The following is a 19,050-nucleotide window of genomic DNA, read 5'->3' on the forward strand; positions in this document are numbered from 1 at the left end:
TTTTTTATTGATAAAATGAAAATAAGTTTTTTTAAAGTTCGATGAGAAATTAAGAGGAGATGAATGAGAAAAAAATAAAAAAAATATAAAAAATAGAAGGAAGAAAAAGAGAAAAAGTCAAAACAAGTAATAATAAAAACGATAGAGATATAGCGATAATGATAACTAAAGTTAAAGGAGGAAGTGAAAAAAAAAATATGAGAAAAATAAAAGAGCACAAGGAGACTAGCAATGATAGAAAAAGAAAGCTAAGAGGAGAGATGAAGAAAAAAGAAGAAGAAAGAAATAGGAAGAAAAAAACTTTACAATAATTATCGAAGAATTTTATCAATAATAAAAATTTATCCATAATTAACTATCACTAATGAATATTTATTAACAAATTTACGATAATCAATAATTACTAATAAATTATAGAATTATTGATAAAATTTGTCAATGATAATTTTATCCTAATTTTTAAACATTAATAATCCATCCATAATTTAAAATTTTTTTATTGTGTTTTGATGTTTTACTTGGTTTAATCATAGTTGGTGATTCTGATATTGATTTAATATTATCCATTAATAATCGTATTACTACTTTTCTTTTAATCATGTAAAATTTTTCTTAATAAAATTAAAGTTTAATATTTCAATATATTTTTATTTTTGTCCAAAATCTCAAATAAAACCTTTTCTTTTTTTGTGTCTTGATTAGGTCTAAAATTGAATCAAATAGGACTTTTCTATTAAATTAGTCAGACGCCGTTAATTATTGTCTCACTTGACATGCTAACAGTGTTGTTTTAACACATGTATCATTAACAACCTGAGTAAATTCAATTAGTTAAAATTTTGAATTAAAAAATTAAGGGAAGTTCGAAATTATAATACTTTTCTTTGAGATTTAAAAAAAAAGGCTTAATACCTCCAATAGTCCTCTGATTTGTCAACTAATCTCATTTTGGTCCTCAAGTTTGCAACAATCTCAATTTAGTCACAATTTTTGAAAATATGCACACATTGTATCCCATCCGTTAAGTGGTAGCAGACGACGTTAAGTGTTGTCCAAGTGTTGGAGTGAGAATGTGGTGAGGTGTTATTTTTTTTTTTTTACGTGGACTGTTTAGTGGTGATGTGGCATCATCACCACGAGAGAAAGAAGGAGAACAAGACTTCAATGTCTGCAATAGGTAATAGTAGAAAACAATGTATATTCCCCAACATCAAGACTTCAATATCCATTTACTTTCACCCAGAAAACACAGGTAATAAGAAGGAAAACATAGGTAGAATCAGATGTATCCCCTTTTCATGTCAGTTTTCATACGAAACAAAAAAAAAAACAGAAGTAGTTTCTTCTCCCTTGCAAGCCGTATAACCACTCCCTATCTTGAAACGCCCTTCACTTGTGATGAACAAACATACAGACCAAATTTGACCAAATCACAAAGTCCCATGACGTCAATACCAAATGACTCCAATACTAAGTGCCAAATTTCCGCTATCTTCGGCCTGTAACATAAAACATCTATCCTGTTAGCTCCTCTCTCAGCACTGTTATGTTGCAACGTTCGTCAAGTTAACTCAAAACAGCCATCACCGCCCACACTCACACTCATATGCACACAACATACTCATCGTTTCCAATTCTAGAAGAAGAAATATCAAACAATAGAAAACTAACCAATAATCAGCATTCGGAAAACGTTTTCGTCCTCGACACCGGCAGTGGGTGTCGTTGAGGGCGTTTGGCTTTTAAGAGACAAGTAGGAAACCCTTGAGTGGAGAGGAAGGAGAGCGATGCTGTGGTGCCGGTGAGGGCAACGATTCTGGCGAGAACATCGATGAGGAGGAGATTGATGGTGGTTCGCGACGGTGGCAATATCTCTGGCCGAGATTGATGGTGGTCCGCGACGGCGCTCTTGGCCGGTGAGGAGGAGTGACGACCCTGGCTTGGTCGGCGGCGACTTGCGCGGGAGAGTGGCGTTGAAGGCGCCGACAACCTCGTCGGTCCAGGTCGTTGCGACGACGAGCAGTGAAGGCGACGAGAACGGTAGGATCTCGGAGTTGGGGCCGGTTACGCGCGGAGAAGAAGTGACCGGATGCAGCCCCGGTGACGCCGTGAGCATGGCGGGAGGACTGTCGTGGTGGCGGTGACGGGAGGACTGTCGCAACAAATCCCCAATTTCAATTCCACAGCCCTAAATCCCAATTTCTAATTTCTGATCCCATTTAACCCTAAATCGAATTCTGATGCCACGTCATCAATGCTCCTTTTAATAAAAACAGGACACGTCAAAAATAGGACACGTCACCACATTCTCACTCCAACACGTGGACAACACTTAACGCCGTCTGCTACCACTTAACGGATGAGATACAATGTGTGCATATTTTCAAAAATTGTGACTAAATTGAGACTGTTGTAAACTTGAGGACCAAAATGAGATTAGTTGACAAAACAGAGGACCATTAGAAGTATTAAGCCTAAAAAAAAACACTGTTCATTCAGATTATTCAGCTTAACACTCCTTGCGATTTGTACTGAGTGAAGAAAAAAACTGATTTAGGTTCTGTTATGTATCTTGGTTGTGGTGGTGGATTGATAGGCATGGCTTCCTCCTCAGCTTCTCCGACACCGGGCACCGCCGCTGAGAAATCGAAGAAAGGGTTAGGGTTTTTGTCTTACGCGATGAAACAGAAGGACGATTTCATTCAATTCTTCACAATGAAGGGAATCCTTCTCCTCAACATGCGATCTTTAGGGCAGAAATACAAAATCCACAATCTCGAGGAAGATATTCACGTTCTCAGGGACGAGAACGCTTCTCTCTCTGATCGCATCAGAAACATCAAGCGGGACCTCTTTCGAGAAGCTTCTCTTGACTCCTCCGGCCTCTTCGCTTCTCGCCTTCGCCGCCTCTTTTCCCCAGAATGATTGTCCGTAAGTTTTTGTTACTGTTCTTGATCTCTCAACAAACAATTTCAACTATTCCTGTTCCCTCTTGTAATGAAATTAGACCTGTCATCAATAATAGCCTTTGGAGGTGTCTGTTACGTTTTAGGAATACACTGTTGTGCTTGTCCAAACGGCGGTAAGACAATAAACCACAAAAACTATCCTTCGTCATCTACTCGAACAACAACGACTCTATCGATCAGTGACGACAAACTCAAAATTTCTCCGATTGACAATACTTAACACTCTTTGATCCAAAAAGTTATATGATTCAATTTTATAAAAATAAAGACTCGAGATATAAAAAAGAAAGAGTCGTATTTAAAATTTTAGACGAAAATAGAGATTTATTTAGATATTAAATCTAAAATTAACTAGTAAAAAATTATATATATAGAATAAATAACCAAATTTATTTCTGGATGTAGAAGATATTGTTAATTACATTTTTTTTAAAAAGATAAAGTATGATTTAGTTAAAAGAAAGGTACGTAAAAAGTCTTCCAAATACGCAATGTTAAGTTTCATATCGTTAAAATGCAATTTTAAGGACAATTTTAACGTTAGACAATGGCTATTTTATTGTCAAACTATTATATTTAAAGATCAATTCGTATTTTTTACAGTCAGATATATTTGTTTAAAATCGTATGTTGGCTTATATTTGAGATATATTTAATTTATCAAAAAGTCTTATTTAATTTTATCATAATTGGTTATTTACTTTTTGAAAAGTAAAGCAGACTTAGATATGCAGCTCTTTACATCAAACAAATATAAAAGTATACGTTTTGGTTTGCAGGAAAGGCCATGATGATCTTATTCTCTTAAGCACGGGCGTTAATTAATTTGATTAATAATAATAATAATAATAATAAAAAAAAAAAATCCATGTTATGCTTCGAACTCAAATCCAAAAGCCATTCCTAATGAACAGTTTTCAAACATACATTCACCCAACAACTCACTCCAAGTGTTATGTATTCTTCTTGGAGAATTATATGATTTAATTGTAATATTTGAGTAAAATAATTATCTGTTTATTAATAATTAATCTTTGTTATAAAATTTATAGACTATGTGTACTCTTTTGGTTATGGAATCAACGATATATGTTTTTCAAATTTTAAAAGTTCCCTTAAACGTTCATATTTAGTTAGCGATTAATATATAATAAATGTATTTATAGATTCCGAGATATATTTTAAATTAATGATAATCTAATCGTGATTTAATTATTGTTTAAGAGTGATTATTCAATCTATACTGAATAACTATTTTGGATGATGATTTTAATATTTCTGATTGGATAAGCTGTCTCTTTGCAAGATTATTCGAAAGATTCATATAATAAATATACCATCTTTTGTGATTTTATATTGAAATGTTATTATTTAACGAGGAATAATTGGTAGTGGTTGTTTGATTTTACCGAATACAGGAGAATTAAATAATAACTGTTTACCAACATTTGACTAATTAAACAAATATTTAGAGAATGTTGTAGCAATCAGCTTTCTTGTGAAAAACAATCTTAATTTGGAATTAAGGTTACAAACAAAAGTTGATGTGTAAGCATTTTTTGAGTTGGTATCAAATATGGATAATTCTCATTAACATAGTTTTTTTCTTTAAATAGTATCAAGGTTTACGATGAGCATACTGTTTCCGTATAGATTACGTATTTTTTTCTTTATTCCTACGTATATTGCTAATGTTACTAAACCCTAATCCTCCTCTGTTGCTATCTTCATCACATATATAGTAAAAAACTACACACATAGTAATTATTTCAAGTTTAACATTTTACTCTACTTTCATTCTTATATAAAAAACTTTTTTTTTCTTTTATTTTGGTGTATAAATTTTACATTCATTTCTAATTATATTATTTAAGAATTGAAGTTAAGAATAATTTAAATATATATATTTATTCATTAATATTTTCTTTAAATTGAATATTTGTTATGAAAATTCAAAACGTATAATATTTAGATATAATGATTAACTGTCATAATTTTATCTTTTCAATAAACTCTCATTATTTATATTTCAACTGTGATTTTTTTGATCATCACTTAGAAATTAAGTTTTACAAACTTTGAAAACTATATTTAAAAAATGAGGCTCGGAAAGAATATTATGAACAATGAGTTACAATAAGCAAAGCTCCATGTTTAATATAATCCTGTTGGAACCAAGCATAGAGTCATAATCTATGTACTTAAAACTTTGAACAAGATACACAATGGTTTTCTGCACTGATTAATAACTCCAACAATTTTTATTTATTTAAATGATTCAGTGTAATTTATTATTTTTAATTTTGTTTATTAAAAATTTCATTATAATATATAAGTGTGGTGCAAATCTTACTTTACAAACCAGTTATGTAAGATTAAATTAGACTTAAAATTTACATCTTAACATGTTATCATACTCAAGTTAAACTCTATTTTAACCATATTTGTTAGACATATTATTTTATCGGCTGTAGAGATTTTTTAACTTATTTATCTCGATTGGTTAGTGGACACTACATCTACCAAATAAATATTTTATATAATTGCTTTAATTTATTAGGATTTGACAAACAAACTGAGTTGGTGTTTTTGAATGTTTGATTATGAGACCAAATTCCAATTGCTCTTCTCCCTCTCTTTATCAACTTCAATGACAAGAATTCATGTTTTGAATCATTTTGGCTTCTTCTGTTAATCCCATTTTTCTTATTTTTTTTATTAACTTTAATGAAAGCAATCCCATCTTTACAAGGAAACGTTTTGTTATTAGAAATTTACTTTCAGTATTATTTTATGGAAAGAAAAAGAGTTCTATGAGGCAGCCTTAAAAAAGAAAAGATTATTTTGAGTTTCCTTTGGATGTCAACAATATTTGAATTGAAATCTTGATTGGGTAGTGATAAATATTTAAACTTTTTGAATAGAAAAATGGAATTGGGAAGTGTGAAAGTGGAAAAGATGGAACAAACTTTATTGTGAAACTTCTTAGTTGGAAGCAAGTTGGCCATGTCGTGGGGTCCAAAACAAAAATGAAAGGTCCCACATTTAATTTTTGGTATAGTTTTTAATTTCGAGTAATGATATATAGACAACATTTTTTGATAACATTTGAACCTTAATCATACGTGTCAGTATGATTGGTCCTAATGACACAATGATATTACCATGAACCAATCACACAATGACATGTATGATGATGTTCAAATGTTGTCAAAAAATATTGTCTAAGTATCTTTATTCTTTAATTTCTTTGCTTCTTGGCTTTTTAATTGGAATTATTTAAGGCTAATTTGTATTTATGCATCTCTCTCCTTCTTAAGCTGGAAGATTCAAAGCACTCAAACTGGTGGGGGCTATCAAACATCAAAGCTTGTCTCTTATTGGATAATTATGGATATATATATATATATATATATATATATATATATATATATATATATATATATATATATATATATTTGTATGTATGTAAGTGTAATATGATATTGGAGTTGATACAAGGTTTATAATGAAATATTTTGTTATTTGAACATTTTATTAAAATGAACAATCATTCACTTATATTTTGATTACGAGTTTATATTTTTAAGCATGCTTAATAGTTTTATATCACTTTTTAAAAATCAAATGTAGTTTACATATTTTATATGATCTACTTTTGTGGCTGTGATATTGTGTGGTGCCAGATAGGCAAATATTAGTTATAATTGGACATGTTAGTCGTATAATTTTAGTTATAATTTAATCCTATCTCATGAGTTGTCACTGTTTTATAAATAATAATACAGGCTGTTTTATAAATTGTTTGAGCAATTCAAACAATTTTAATTTATATAACTTTTCTTTTGATTATTTGTTTGAAAATGATTAATTTAAAAAATGGTTGAAGGAATATATAATTAAGTATTGTTTGTTGGGCTGGTGTTTCTTCCTGCACCCCATCCAATCAGATTTTGCTATACAAAACATACAAGATCAATTTTGGAAAACCAATTTCCGGAAAATTTGCGGAAGCCTGTGATGGGATGAAAGAAGAAACACTTTTGCTGGGTTAATGAGTCTGGGCTTTTATTTTCAGAGGTGGGTTGATGAGTGAATAATCACGTTTTGCACACCCAAGTTTTTTCTCCACCTCCATGTTGGTGTTTGAAATGTCTAAAATGCCCATGATTTGAGTTTTCGGATTGTCAAATTCATAAACATGTTTTGAGTTACACTACGCACTCCATAATATATTTTCAGATTTAAAAATACATTTGAAAATGCATACTACAAAAATGTATTTCAAATTTTGCAATACAAAAATATATTTTCAATCACATGATATAAACCTTTCCAAATCTTAAAATACAGAATATGTTTTCAGATTATATAATTTGAAATTCATTTTTAATTATATCATCTGAAAATGATTATGAATCACATAATTTAAAATATATTTTCAGTTTAGAATGAATTTTCAAAATATGTAATCTAAAATATATTTTCCAGTTTTGTAATCTAAAAATACAATTCAAAGTGTATGCTAGAAATCTAAAACATGATTTGGATTATACGGTCTAAAATATTGTATCATACAATTGATACTATGTTTCTAAATTTTTCCATTCATAATATATTCTTGAGCTATGAATTCAAAATATGTAATAAATTTTCCAAATTATGTCGAAATGTTTCAAATCTATGAATAATTTTAACTTTTTTTTTTCACATCTGAAAGGAAGACGCGGGACAAAAATGGTCTTAAAGAAAATACCTAGTGTGAAACTGTTTTGGTGGCTTATTCCTTCACCCCTAACTTTTCATATACTTTCAATTTTATCCATAAAAATATATACGCTGTATGTAATATAATGTAGTCCTAAATTGAATTTAAAAATCTGGTGTGTGATATTGGATCTATGAAATTAAGATTTCAAATTTAGCAACTTCACATTTCCAAATATCTAAATCTGGTATATAAACTAGACGGAATTTCAAAATTCAGTAAACATAAACAAAACTAGATTTATAAGACCGGTAAACATTGACATATTAAAAACAACTGAATTTCAAAATCCAATAAACATACAAACAAAATTAAATTTTAAAATTTCAAAATCTAATACACTTTCTCACAAATTTGGATTATTAAGCCACAAAGTTGATTGGTAGTTTTTGTTGTTGAGCCACTTTAGACCTTAATGTGCTGAGCGCCAGTTCCAGCCTCTGGGTGTTACCCAATTTCATACATTGCGTCCTTTTCGTAAAATGAAAATTCTTGTTTGAATCCAGCTAAAATTTTAACACATGTTACTAGACACACAACCTTTTATTTTGATCAGCCATATCTTCAATTAAAAGTTTATAGTTAGAGAAATTTTGTGTGTAAGGTTCTTGTAAATTAGATTGTTGACATCTTTGAACTTTTTCATTTGTTTAGTGCATAAATTTTTCTACACGTACTCAATTGGGTTGATTATTTTTAATTGCATTCTTGATTCAATTATTTTTAATTTAAATGTAAGAACATAATTTTTGGAGTTCTGTATAAGTTGAAATTTTATTCTTAAAACCTCTAACCAATTTGTATGTGTTGAAATTTTATTCTTAAAACTTCCAACCAATTTGTATGTGTTGTTAAGTTACTATGTAATATACTAAGTGATAATTTGAATGTTTAGGGATGATGTGAACTTTTAGGATATAATGAGGTATGAAAATATGATCGTGATGGAATTTTATGAAAGAAATCTGTGTTGTATGATTCTTTAAGTGTGTATTTGAAGTAGGGATTTAGAAATGGAAGTTATCCTAACATTCCCTTATTATTTATACTCATGTAAAGGAGAATACATTAAGAGTTGAGAGTTGCAAGAGATCTTGATTGAAAGAACATTTTGGAGTTTTAGGAATCTATATAAGATTATTAATAATCTTATGGGTAGAGGTTATCCATCACAAGTGCTAAAACTTCTCATTATTGTAATGTTAGTTATTTGGATATTTGAGTTTAATGAATTTTTTCAATGTGGCTTCTGAGTTACAATTACAATTGTATGAATTGCTTAGCTTATAAATATTTATTCATTAAGGATTATATGATACTACTTTCATATATATTAGCTTATGTTTTTATCTTTTTCTTGTTGTTGACATATTTTGTGTTTGTGTTCTTTTTTTTGTAATGATAATCTTTATTGGTGAAAGTAGATGAGGAAACAAGTGTCAAACTAATTTTAGTTTAGAGGATGTGGTAATGCAGCTGAGTAGTTATACACTTATAGTTTAATATATTTGAACATTTTTTAAAAACTTTCAATTTTGTAACTTTAATTCTTAGATTCTTCTTGCTTCGACATTTTTTTTAATTATTATAATTATACTCTTTTTTTATTAATTGCAATGTTTACTATGGTTTTTCGAGTATTTGCATTTGATTATCAATTTGTATCATTTCGTGGTTTACATTATTAAATAGAATGTTACAAGTATTATTAAATTATATTTAAATTATACTAATTGAAATATTTAAATTTTGTTTAAATTATACTAATTGAACCAAATCAAACACATTTTATTTTTATATGTTAATTCAAATGAATATCTAAAGGAAATTATACTAAATGAAATATTTATTAAATTTTGTCTAAATTTTATTTTAAATTAAAATTTAATAAAAAATTTCAATTAGAAAATTTGTGTGAACTTTGTTATTGTAGAGGTTATATTTTATTATAAAATCTTATTAAATAAAAATACATTTTTTATGTGATTGTTATAATATTTGTAATTTCAAAATTATAAATAATTTAATTGAATAAATGAATTAATATTGATTTACAATCATATTTGGATAAGTAAAAATATAATGTAAATAAAATACATTGAAAACAAAAAGAAATTGTAAGAAAACATTGAATTGTAAGAATTTCATTAAAGAAATAATAGTAATGAATTGTACTGGATTTTTAAATCCAGTAATCAAGTTGTGTTTGTATGTGGACTGGATTTCAAAATTCCAATTTCATACACCTGATTCAAAACTCCGTCGTATTACATATACTCCATTTTGTTTTGTAAAGGTAAAATTGAAAGTACTCCAAAAGTTGGGGAGCAGGAAGAAATCAATGAAATGAGGGAAGAAGCCCCCTTCCTTTTCTATCATTCCTTGCCTTATTATTCAATAACAATAAAAAAAAAAGGATTATAATATCTAAACAAAATTAGTTTTTCACGTTTTTAGTTAAGAAATATTTACTTTACACTATGCAAAATGTGTCATATTTCAATTGTTAGTAAAAGACTTTTCTATATACTTATACATTAATACATAAAACGTGAATAATTTTAGACTCTATTTGTTTCTTGGATTAAAAGTTTATTTTTGAGAATCTAACAATGGTTTAACATGTTATAAAGTGAGATGTCTGGGTAAACACTTTTCTCTCAAGTTATTTTGTAAGCATCCATTAAAATACACTTAAACTATAATGCATAGTTGACTATGGTATAATCTTATACTACGTGAGTAAACATAAGATGATCCTATTTTCATTTATGAACCAAAGAGTGGAATTTCAACACGCAAAAGCTCATTTATACAAATCAGCACATTTCTAAGCCAAAGACCAGTTTTACAAGTCAAAACATGAAAAGAAAAAGAGGGTAAAAAGCAATAATACAAGTATATGAAATTTTCAAATACCTCTACGAAAAGAAAAGATTGAAGGATTGATTTCAATGTTCAGACATCCTTGTATAGTATCTGAAATTTTGGTATACGCTCAGGCGGGAGAGGAGAATTAACAATTAGCTTTCCCTTCATTGCTCCTCTGAATATTGCCTGCACGAATATAAACAGTTTCGTGAATAATGATGATCAATACCTGAAAAGCAAAGACACCCAGACTTCCAGTATGGTCTGCAAATTAGTGAATTGTTTTGAGAATTTTACATATGATACAATTGAAAAAGGAAAAAAAAAAAAAAAATCTCCTTTGGAATACTGAAATTCAACGGCCCGTTTGGTTCCCTTATAACATTTTCGTCTCAAAAATTGTTTTCCGAAACGATCTCGTACTACATAGGCGAGGAACCGATTTCCCATTCAAAATCTATCTTCGTTTTCAAAAGTGCTTCAAAAACAAAATCACAGGGAGATGATTTCTCATCCTCCTTTTTTGTTTGCTTCAAGCGTTTATGAGAAAAGTTTCTGCAAAGTACGTTTAGATGAGTTTCTCCATAGGGATTTATTAGGAGAAAAAAATAGAGAAAAAATGAATTCTCTAGAAATTAAAATTGGCTTATGTACAAATTAAAAATAAAAATTTGAAGAAATTATATAAGATAGTAATTTCTACAAACTATCATATGTGTAAACTAATTTTAACTTATGAAAAAGTCAATTTTATTTTTTCTTCCTATTCTTTTTCTCATAAGTTCTTATAAAAGAAGCTCATCTAGACAGGACCTAAAACATCTTAAAATCTGTGTTTAAAGTCTAACTCGGTTCACAAAATTAACTTGTAAGTCAACAAACACTTACACAAGTTATCTCTGGGAAAAAAAATACCCCAGCACATCAAGTATAATGGTGCCAGAGGCTACAAAGAAGACCGCCTAAAGAAGCCACAATTAGGCTGGGTTAAAGATCACTTCCAACAAAACGAGAGTGTACTTGGGTTGATCACTTTCAAATGTGCTTAGAGACAAATTTTAGAGAACAGAAAGTGTTTCTGAAAACAATAAACAAACAACACCTAATTGCCAGCCAAAGAAAGATGTACTCAAGTTACCATGGACAGCTCCAGGAGCTAACAGCTGGGAAAAAACAAAACTTTAAATATTTAACTAACATGACAAAACAAAACTCTCATTTCTTATCTGTTGAGAGAACCACTTTTCCTCGCCTTATTAGTCAAGTGGGTTTATAAAGAAAAGAACAGAAAAGTGATCTACAACAAAACTATCCCCCTGAGCTTCTCCAAATTACCAGTACAAACACTAAAAAAGAGGGTAAGTTAATCTAGAAGCTAACCTAACACCAAAAATGAGCTTAAGATATACATTTATCAGTCTCCTATCCAACTATTAAGACAAGGGAGAAAGGACAAGAAAAGAAAAAGAAAAATGTCAAATACTTGAAAATTGAAAACTATTTACAAATGGCTAAACATTAAAAAATACAGTAACAGAAGGGATACACAGCCTGACAAATAACAGTGCTCATACAATCCAGTAAGTCAATTTTAAGCATTCGGGAGTTTGACCTCCGTCCAAAAGGGTCTTCTATCTAAACGTCCTTTTAACAACGTAAGACTAGCTATCATTTATAATTTTTCTCATTAAAAAGTTTAAATGGGTTCTTGATATTTTAAAATTAAAAAATATGAAGCAAATGTTACAAATCAAAGTACGAAAAAAATTAGAAATTTAAATATATTTGTTACTAAAACCACACTTCTAATTCATAATCTTGGTTAGTTAAAAATATAATTGTGCATACGAATCAGAGATCAACGTTAATAAATGACGTTAAGCCAATAAATAAGAGTATAAACCTCTACAACATCAATGAAGTCCTGTTTTGAGAGAAAAGCACCAATCCATTTGGTATGATCAGCAGTCCTACATGTAGTAACAAATGTGTCAAAAGACTTTGTCAAAATTAATTGATACAAGTCATCATACAAGATAAAACTACTCAATTATGAAGAATGGCTGAATCTCCTTTTTGTATAACTGAATTTACAAGAGCACGATACTTTACCACTAACACTTTTCCAAGTTCCAACCTTTACAGAAAAAAGTTTCAAAATAAAAAAGCGGTATATTTACACCAACTAATCCGTGTCTTCCAAAACTTCACTATCCACCTTCAGATTCAATAGCAAGAACTTTCAAAACAACACTAATAATAAAATGAAAATCCCGTCACTTTTTGAAACTGAAAAATTTTTCTGTTTCAAGAAATACTTTTCAATGGGAATGTTATTCATAAGTAAATCATCTATCACTAATTAAATGAACCAACCATCGATAAAACAAACGGGGAGTGAGCACTGAAGCTAAAAATAAAAACAGCCGGGACCATACCCATAATCCATTTTCATGTGATGGGCATTGAAAAAGAACACCGTAGATGGTATCAAAGTGATGTCAAAATATTTGATATAGACCTGAATGTCCTCCGAGTCAACATCAACCAACGCCACAGTTGCAAACTTAGACACGTCCCTAGCGGCCTTAGAAAGCTGTATCAACGAGAAACTACGATTTGGAAAAGAATGAAATTTAAAAAAAAAAAACAAAAGGTTTTGAAAAAGAAACAACAAAATTAAAATCTACTGAAAAGATACAGGAAGACAAACATACAATGTGATCTTGCTGGAGACAGGTAAGGTCAGAGGCACGACCAAAACGGAGGACCACAACCTTATCAAAGGTGTCTCTGATGATGGTATCCACCTCTATCTTCTTCGACAAGGTTGTTAAGAGCTCACTCATTTTCCTTCAATAAATTTATTTAGCATTCAATCAAGTTCAAATACACTATACTTTATGTAAGTTTATCCGGACCAATATTATCAGGATCTAAAGCACAAAGAACCGGTTGAGTAAGATCACGTGAAGTGGAGCAAACTCGCTCAATCTTGTGTAAAATCGCGAGTTTAGATTCTTTTGAGAAAGGTTGGAAAACAGAAAAATAAGAAAACAAAAAGCAAAAAAAGACAGGATTTGTTGGTTTCTAGGTCACGATTCATATAGAACGCACCTGGGTAACAATTCCCCCTTTCACTGGTTCTCTCTTGCAAGTTACTTCCTCCTCGGCTGTTGATGTTGCGTTTCTCAAGCCGTTTTGCGATCCTATGCTTTTGCATCTGATTCTACACTCTCGGGTAGAGAAATAAATACAAGCCAAAGGGTTCCATCAGCAAAATCAAAATCAAAATTCAAATACAAATCAATGAAGTTGAAATCTCATCAGAATAGGAAGATAAATTGAAGCAACAAATAAATCTGATTAGAAAAGAAATGATCGTAGATGAGTCAGAGAGAGAAACCGGGTCCGAACCGCGAGAGAGCGCGCAAATGAATGAAGGACGTATTGGAATTATGTAATTTCAGTTAATTCAAAGACATTGTTAGAATTCTAAATTTATTTTAAATATTTACCAGACAATAACTCTCTACATGCGAATTTTTTTTAAATAACTTTGAAAACTAAAGCTGCACCTTTGCTAAGATAAAATAACCAGTTACTGCCTGAGAATTACTTTAAAGTAGTATTTTAGAACTTCCAATTTAAAAATTAAAACTTATTTCAATAAATTTTTAACATTAGCTTATATAGTTAGCTTTCTTTTATTGTCGTTGTTTGTATTTTAATATATTTTTTTAATACCCTTGACTTTTAATACTTTTTCATTAATAAAAAAATTATCAATACTAAAAATACTTAATTTTTAGTACAAAAAATGTTAAACAACAATAATTTATATAGGCAGCAAAATTTGCATAAGCAATTTCATGTCATGTACTCCACTGATAATAAGTTTTGTCAAATAACATTTAACTCGAAGAAACTTTTGTAAACAACTTCATTGGTGCCGTTCACAGCATTGATACATGCTTACAACCTAATTGATTTTGAGATACATGAACAATTTTGAGGAATAACCAAAACACAATAATCTAAGGACTTTGTACTTGTTCCCTAGTATAAATTATGGCTTAGCATGCAAGCAATTCAAGTGTATGGGTTTCCTTCAATTTTTAATTTTACGCAGAAATAAGCAGCCTAAGAAATATTTGTTTATCAATGCATCATACTTTTAAGGAGGTTATAGCTCTAGATAAAACTGATTCAAACTTTGATGAGACTTCCACAAAATCCTATACTTAACAAAAAAACTCAAATTGAGAGATTAGTCATTGTCTTCAACAGAAAGTTTGTTGTAATTTTCTAATTCTGAAGGCTACTGAAATAAAATATGTTGTCCTTAATTTATAGAAGAATTGCATGATAAATCAGTATAAAGTTTATTAATATGTTTTAGGGAGGAAATACTTCCATTCATTGCTTGAGTTTTCATGTAAATTATTCGAATTTCAAAAGAAAAAAATAAATAAAAGGCTTTATGAAAGCATTAATTAAAACAATGTAAATAACCAAGGCTACTGATGTAGAGTACAAACCTATCTTCTACCCTCTTCTTTCAGTATTTTTGTCGCTTATTTCCTAAACTACTTTAATTTCCCTTCTTTCTTTCCCAAACCTTTCATTTGGTTCATCTTTTTTCGTAAATTGTCGTTCTACTTACACATGACCAACACCTTGCTAGGATAAGCTCTCAAGAAATTTGAGAACATCTTAGTATGTAGGTTAAACTTGTGAAAATCTCAGCTCGAATCATTGTTATCAATATCGAGTATCAAAAAATATCATAGATCCAAAAATCCTTTATAAAGTTATAATGAAAACCATACCAGATCATAGCAAAAACATTGGTCAAAAGAAATATAATTAGAATTATAGTACATAAACACAATAACCTTTTTCTATAAGTCAATTTTGTAGAATTGGATTGAATTTAAAATTTATTTTTTTAAATTGATATCAAAATCATTTAAATCCTGTCCTATTAAGGTGTTTGAACCTTGTTTCATCTGCTACCAGATTCCCCTAGTTCTGCACTCATGTTCATATAAATTGTTGTTTATCTCCTCCAATAAAGAATTGCGTGAATCTCTTGAAAATATCATGCATTTTTCTTTTTCTTAAAACAAAGTTTCGTATACTTTTGTGATTAGATGCACTTGATCCTAACCGAACCAATCTTTTCCTGACTGTGTTAGCTTGGTTTGAATTTTGAATTGTCTTTTTTAGACCGAACCAATCTAACCCTACAATACTTGATTAGTTCAAATTTTATTTTCTCCCAAACCTTATCCAATAAGACATGAGAGTCGTAGATAATACAGCAAGGGGATTAGTAGCATATCAAAAAGGGTGTAAACAGTTCCATAAGGGTGCAAATAACAAAGTTCACAAAAACAAATCAGTTTCCCCTTTCTGCAGAACATGAAAATCTGCAACCTCTTCCCCCTAAACCCTACCTCTTCGTGTTTTCTCCCTAACTCGTTATCTCCACCTACTATCCTCTTCCTGCCCACTCAAACCCATACCCACAACCTCCACTAAACCTCTTTCCGTCTTCTAACATTTAATTTCAAATTCCATTATGTCTCACAAAACCGGAAAGAAGAACATCCTTCTCATTTTAAAATTCTATTACGTATTAAAATTAGAAAAGCATAATAGAATAATACAGATATCTGAATTTCGGTAGAACTAAAAATGATACAATTGCTAGAAGAACAACATAATTAACAGAGGCAGAACACAGATGACTAAAATCAAAAGGTGCACCATAAAATAAATGTAAGAACAGGGAACAGAGGTGAAAAATGAATGAGACGAAACAGGGGAACAAAGTCAAGCCAAGAAAAAACAATGAAACTTACTCATTGATGAAGAACAGGGGAAGAACAAACCCAAGAGATGAAACTGGAATCGGATGAAATATTACATTTTCTTCTCATGTTGAGAACTGGGCCAAGTCGAGATAACAGGTGGCCTTTTCTTCCTTCTTCCTGCACCCCTTTTTTTCTTCGTGTACATCCAAAAAGTTGTAACCCATATTGCCCCTATTAAAATTATAATAAAAATTTCTACACCTCTACTGCACCTTTCAAATTTGAAAATATATTTTTGTAACAATTACTTAAAAATATAAAAAACAATTCAGAATTACTGTTCCGAAAATAATAGTTGCATACGGCGTCCTTGTGTAAGATTCTGCAGCGAGGAAGAATATTTTATTTTAGTCTTCTTGCTAACTCGGTAAATACTCATGGATGAAACTATTATTCACGTGAGTGAATTTGAGAAGAGTAATTGAAAAGATATGAGAAGATTTAATGATAAATTTTTTTGTTGTTTATTTAAATAGATTTAGAAGTAAGGGAGAATAAATTTGGAAATAAATTTTTTTAATCTGTCACATAAATTAAATTTTATACTAAATTTCACAAATTTTTATTTCAAAATCTACTTTCACTTACTTTCAAATTTATTCAAATAAACAGTAACAAAAAAATTACTTCAAATCTTTTCAATTACTCTCTTCCAAATCTATTCAAACGAACAAAATTAAAAAAAGGGTAAATTGAAAAGTTGAGGCAATTGCAAAGTGGTACAACATTTCATGATTGTAGGAAGACTCTTAAAACGTTACGACAATTGAAGGTACTTAATCAAACTCTCAATACTTTTTATTTTCACCGAAACTATCGATAATTTCAAGTTTATTAAAATAATGATGAAAAATTTTATATTTATTAGAAATAAAGCTAAATATAAATAAATAAAAATATTTAATTTTTTAAAACTATTTTAAGTTTAAAGTCTATTTCAAAATATTATTCTACCAAAATTTATTATTTATTGAATAATTGACGACACTTGTAACACCCTCTCCTCAATAATTATTCTGCTAAAATTATATGTAGACATGTCTTGTCTTTAGGATTATTATACAACCTGCATCACTCCTGCATAATGCATTTATGTGTTTGGAATTTTTGTATTATATTTTTCCTATATCACATGTAGAGTTTTAGAAGATTTTTTGTAGGATATTTATTTCACAAGTTGTTACTTTTAAAATATATCTACGGAAGTTTTATGAAAGATCAATAAAGTAAGTCGGATATTTTATCATGATTGAAAGTTATAAACTAAGAGTATATCCACCTTTAACTTCAACTTTTGTTGGGGCATAAACATGTTTTTTTCACTGGTTACCCTAAGGAGATCTAGTCCTTTTATTCTTTTAGGACAAAACTTTCATAATCACAACTATCCAAAATATCCTTTCTTATGTAATTTTCTTTTATTATCAATATATGACATCAAATATTATTTGTCGTTATAATATAATATCATGATATTATACCAAAAATTAACATTGTTTTAATTTCAATATTTTTTATTTGACTTTTTTTTTTACATTCAACATATGATCTATTATGTTAAATTTAAAAATAATAAATTGGTTTAGATTGATTAATTAAGTGACAAACTTGTGATAAGTCAGATAGATGGTCTGTTTTAACAACAATATAAAATTAAATAAAGTAAGTAAGATATGTTATCATATCTACTGAAGCTTGATTTCCTCTTTCATACACGTCATTGTATATTGTATACTGTGGTTTCGAAATAATCTTAATTTTTTTCTTAAGAAACTAATAAAATCATAATTAAGATATTCTCCACCTCTATCAAATTTTTAGAATATTGATATTTTTTCTCCTTTCTTAACCTCCTTAAAAAAAAATCTTTTGAACATTTCAAAACATTTTTATTTGAATTTTATTTTTAGATGGAGAAACCACGTCTAGATATATCATGATTGAAAGTTATAAACTAAGAGTATACCCACCTTTAACTTCAACTTTTGTTGGGCCATAAAATGTTTCCACTAGTGCAAAAACGTTGTTTAACGTCGGTTAATTTGGACTTTTAACGTCACTTTCAAAACCGACGTCTATACGGGTGACGTCTACGAGACATCGAAATTCGTCAGAACCGACGTTCATATAAACGTCGGTTAACGATATCCACCGACATCTATATAAACGTCTGCTTATACTCACACCGACGTCTAATTACTTTATATACACGTCCACCTATGATTAAACCGACGTCAACATGAATATATAAAGAGGTTTAAAATGACACTAACCGACGTCTGTGTTGTTATAGACGTCGGGCATGGCTTTAACCGACGTCTAACAACGACTTTGTGTTTTAGTGCAGTTTTGATCCAGGCTTTCGGTAGCATTGTGTAACACTCCCCTCTCGCTAGTTTCCCCACAAAAAAAGCTTGCATCTTTTGAATCTTCTAGTGCTTTCAACCCAAAACCGAACCTGGGTTCATGGCTACTTCCAATTATTCAACCGCAACAGAAAAAAATTACGGTGTCGAGAAGTAGACAAGGACCCAAGTTCCATTTTGGGTCGGAAGAACTA

General features: G+C 29.8%; 2 protein-coding genes across 3 annotated transcripts; one reads left to right on the forward strand and one right to left on the reverse strand.

Moving 5' to 3' along the window:
• Window positions 1–2,589: 2,589 nt before the first annotated feature.
• Window positions 2,590–2,979, forward strand: LOC106770609. The gene has a single exon (XM_014656409.2). The coding sequence runs from the start codon at window positions 2,599–2,601 to the stop codon at window positions 2,923–2,925; it is 327 nt and encodes a 108-aa protein (XP_014511895.1). The 5' UTR covers window positions 2,590–2,598; the 3' UTR covers window positions 2,926–2,979.
• A 7,507-nt stretch (window positions 2,980–10,486) lies between these two features.
• LOC106769755 (thioredoxin-like protein 4B) lies at window positions 10,487–16,587 on the reverse strand. 2 transcript variants are annotated; one of them, XM_014655495.2, is made up of 6 exons: window positions 16,479–16,587; window positions 13,726–13,837; window positions 13,326–13,461; window positions 13,047–13,204; window positions 12,512–12,578; window positions 10,487–10,794 (listed from the first exon to the last, which is right to left on the reverse strand). In XM_014655495.2, exons 3-6 carry the CDS (start codon window positions 13,455–13,457, stop codon window positions 10,696–10,698), a joined length of 456 nt encoding a protein of 151 aa, XP_014510981.1. In that variant the 5' UTR covers window positions 13,458–13,461; window positions 13,726–13,837; window positions 16,479–16,587; the 3' UTR covers window positions 10,487–10,695. The 2 variants fall into 2 exon arrangements, with proteins under 2 accessions (XP_014510981.1, XP_014510982.1); XM_014655496.2 differs by having other exon boundaries at window positions 10,696–10,794; window positions 13,726–13,844; window positions 16,479–16,496.
• Between the last annotated feature and the right edge of the window lie 2,463 nt (window positions 16,588–19,050).

Source organism: Vigna radiata, chromosome 8, assembly GCF_000741045.1.
Source record: "Vigna radiata var. radiata cultivar VC1973A chromosome 8, Vradiata_ver6, whole genome shotgun sequence".
NCBI classification, from domain to species: Eukaryota; Viridiplantae; Streptophyta; class Magnoliopsida; order Fabales; family Fabaceae; genus Vigna; species Vigna radiata.

What these genes read in the sequence shown, in the direction of transcription:
- LOC106770609 (XM_014656409.2), top strand. Translation starts at nt 2,599, where the DNA reads ATGGCTTCCTCCTCAGCTTCTCCGACACCGGGCACCGCCGCTGAGAAA.
- LOC106769755 (XM_014655495.2), bottom strand. Translation starts at nt 13,457, where the DNA reads ATGAGTGAGCTCTTAACAACCTTGTCGAAGAAGATAGAGGTGGATACC. An exon ending in GTCTCCAGCAAGATCACATT is followed by an intron (nt 13,205 to 13,325) that starts GTATGTTTGTCT and finishes TCGTTGATACAG; the next exon opens with CTTTCTAAGGCCGCTAGGGA. An exon ending in ACTTCATTGATGTTGTAGAG is followed by an intron (nt 10,795 to 12,511) that starts GTTTATACTCTT and finishes ATATTCGTGCAG; the next exon opens with GCAATATTCAGAGGAGCAAT.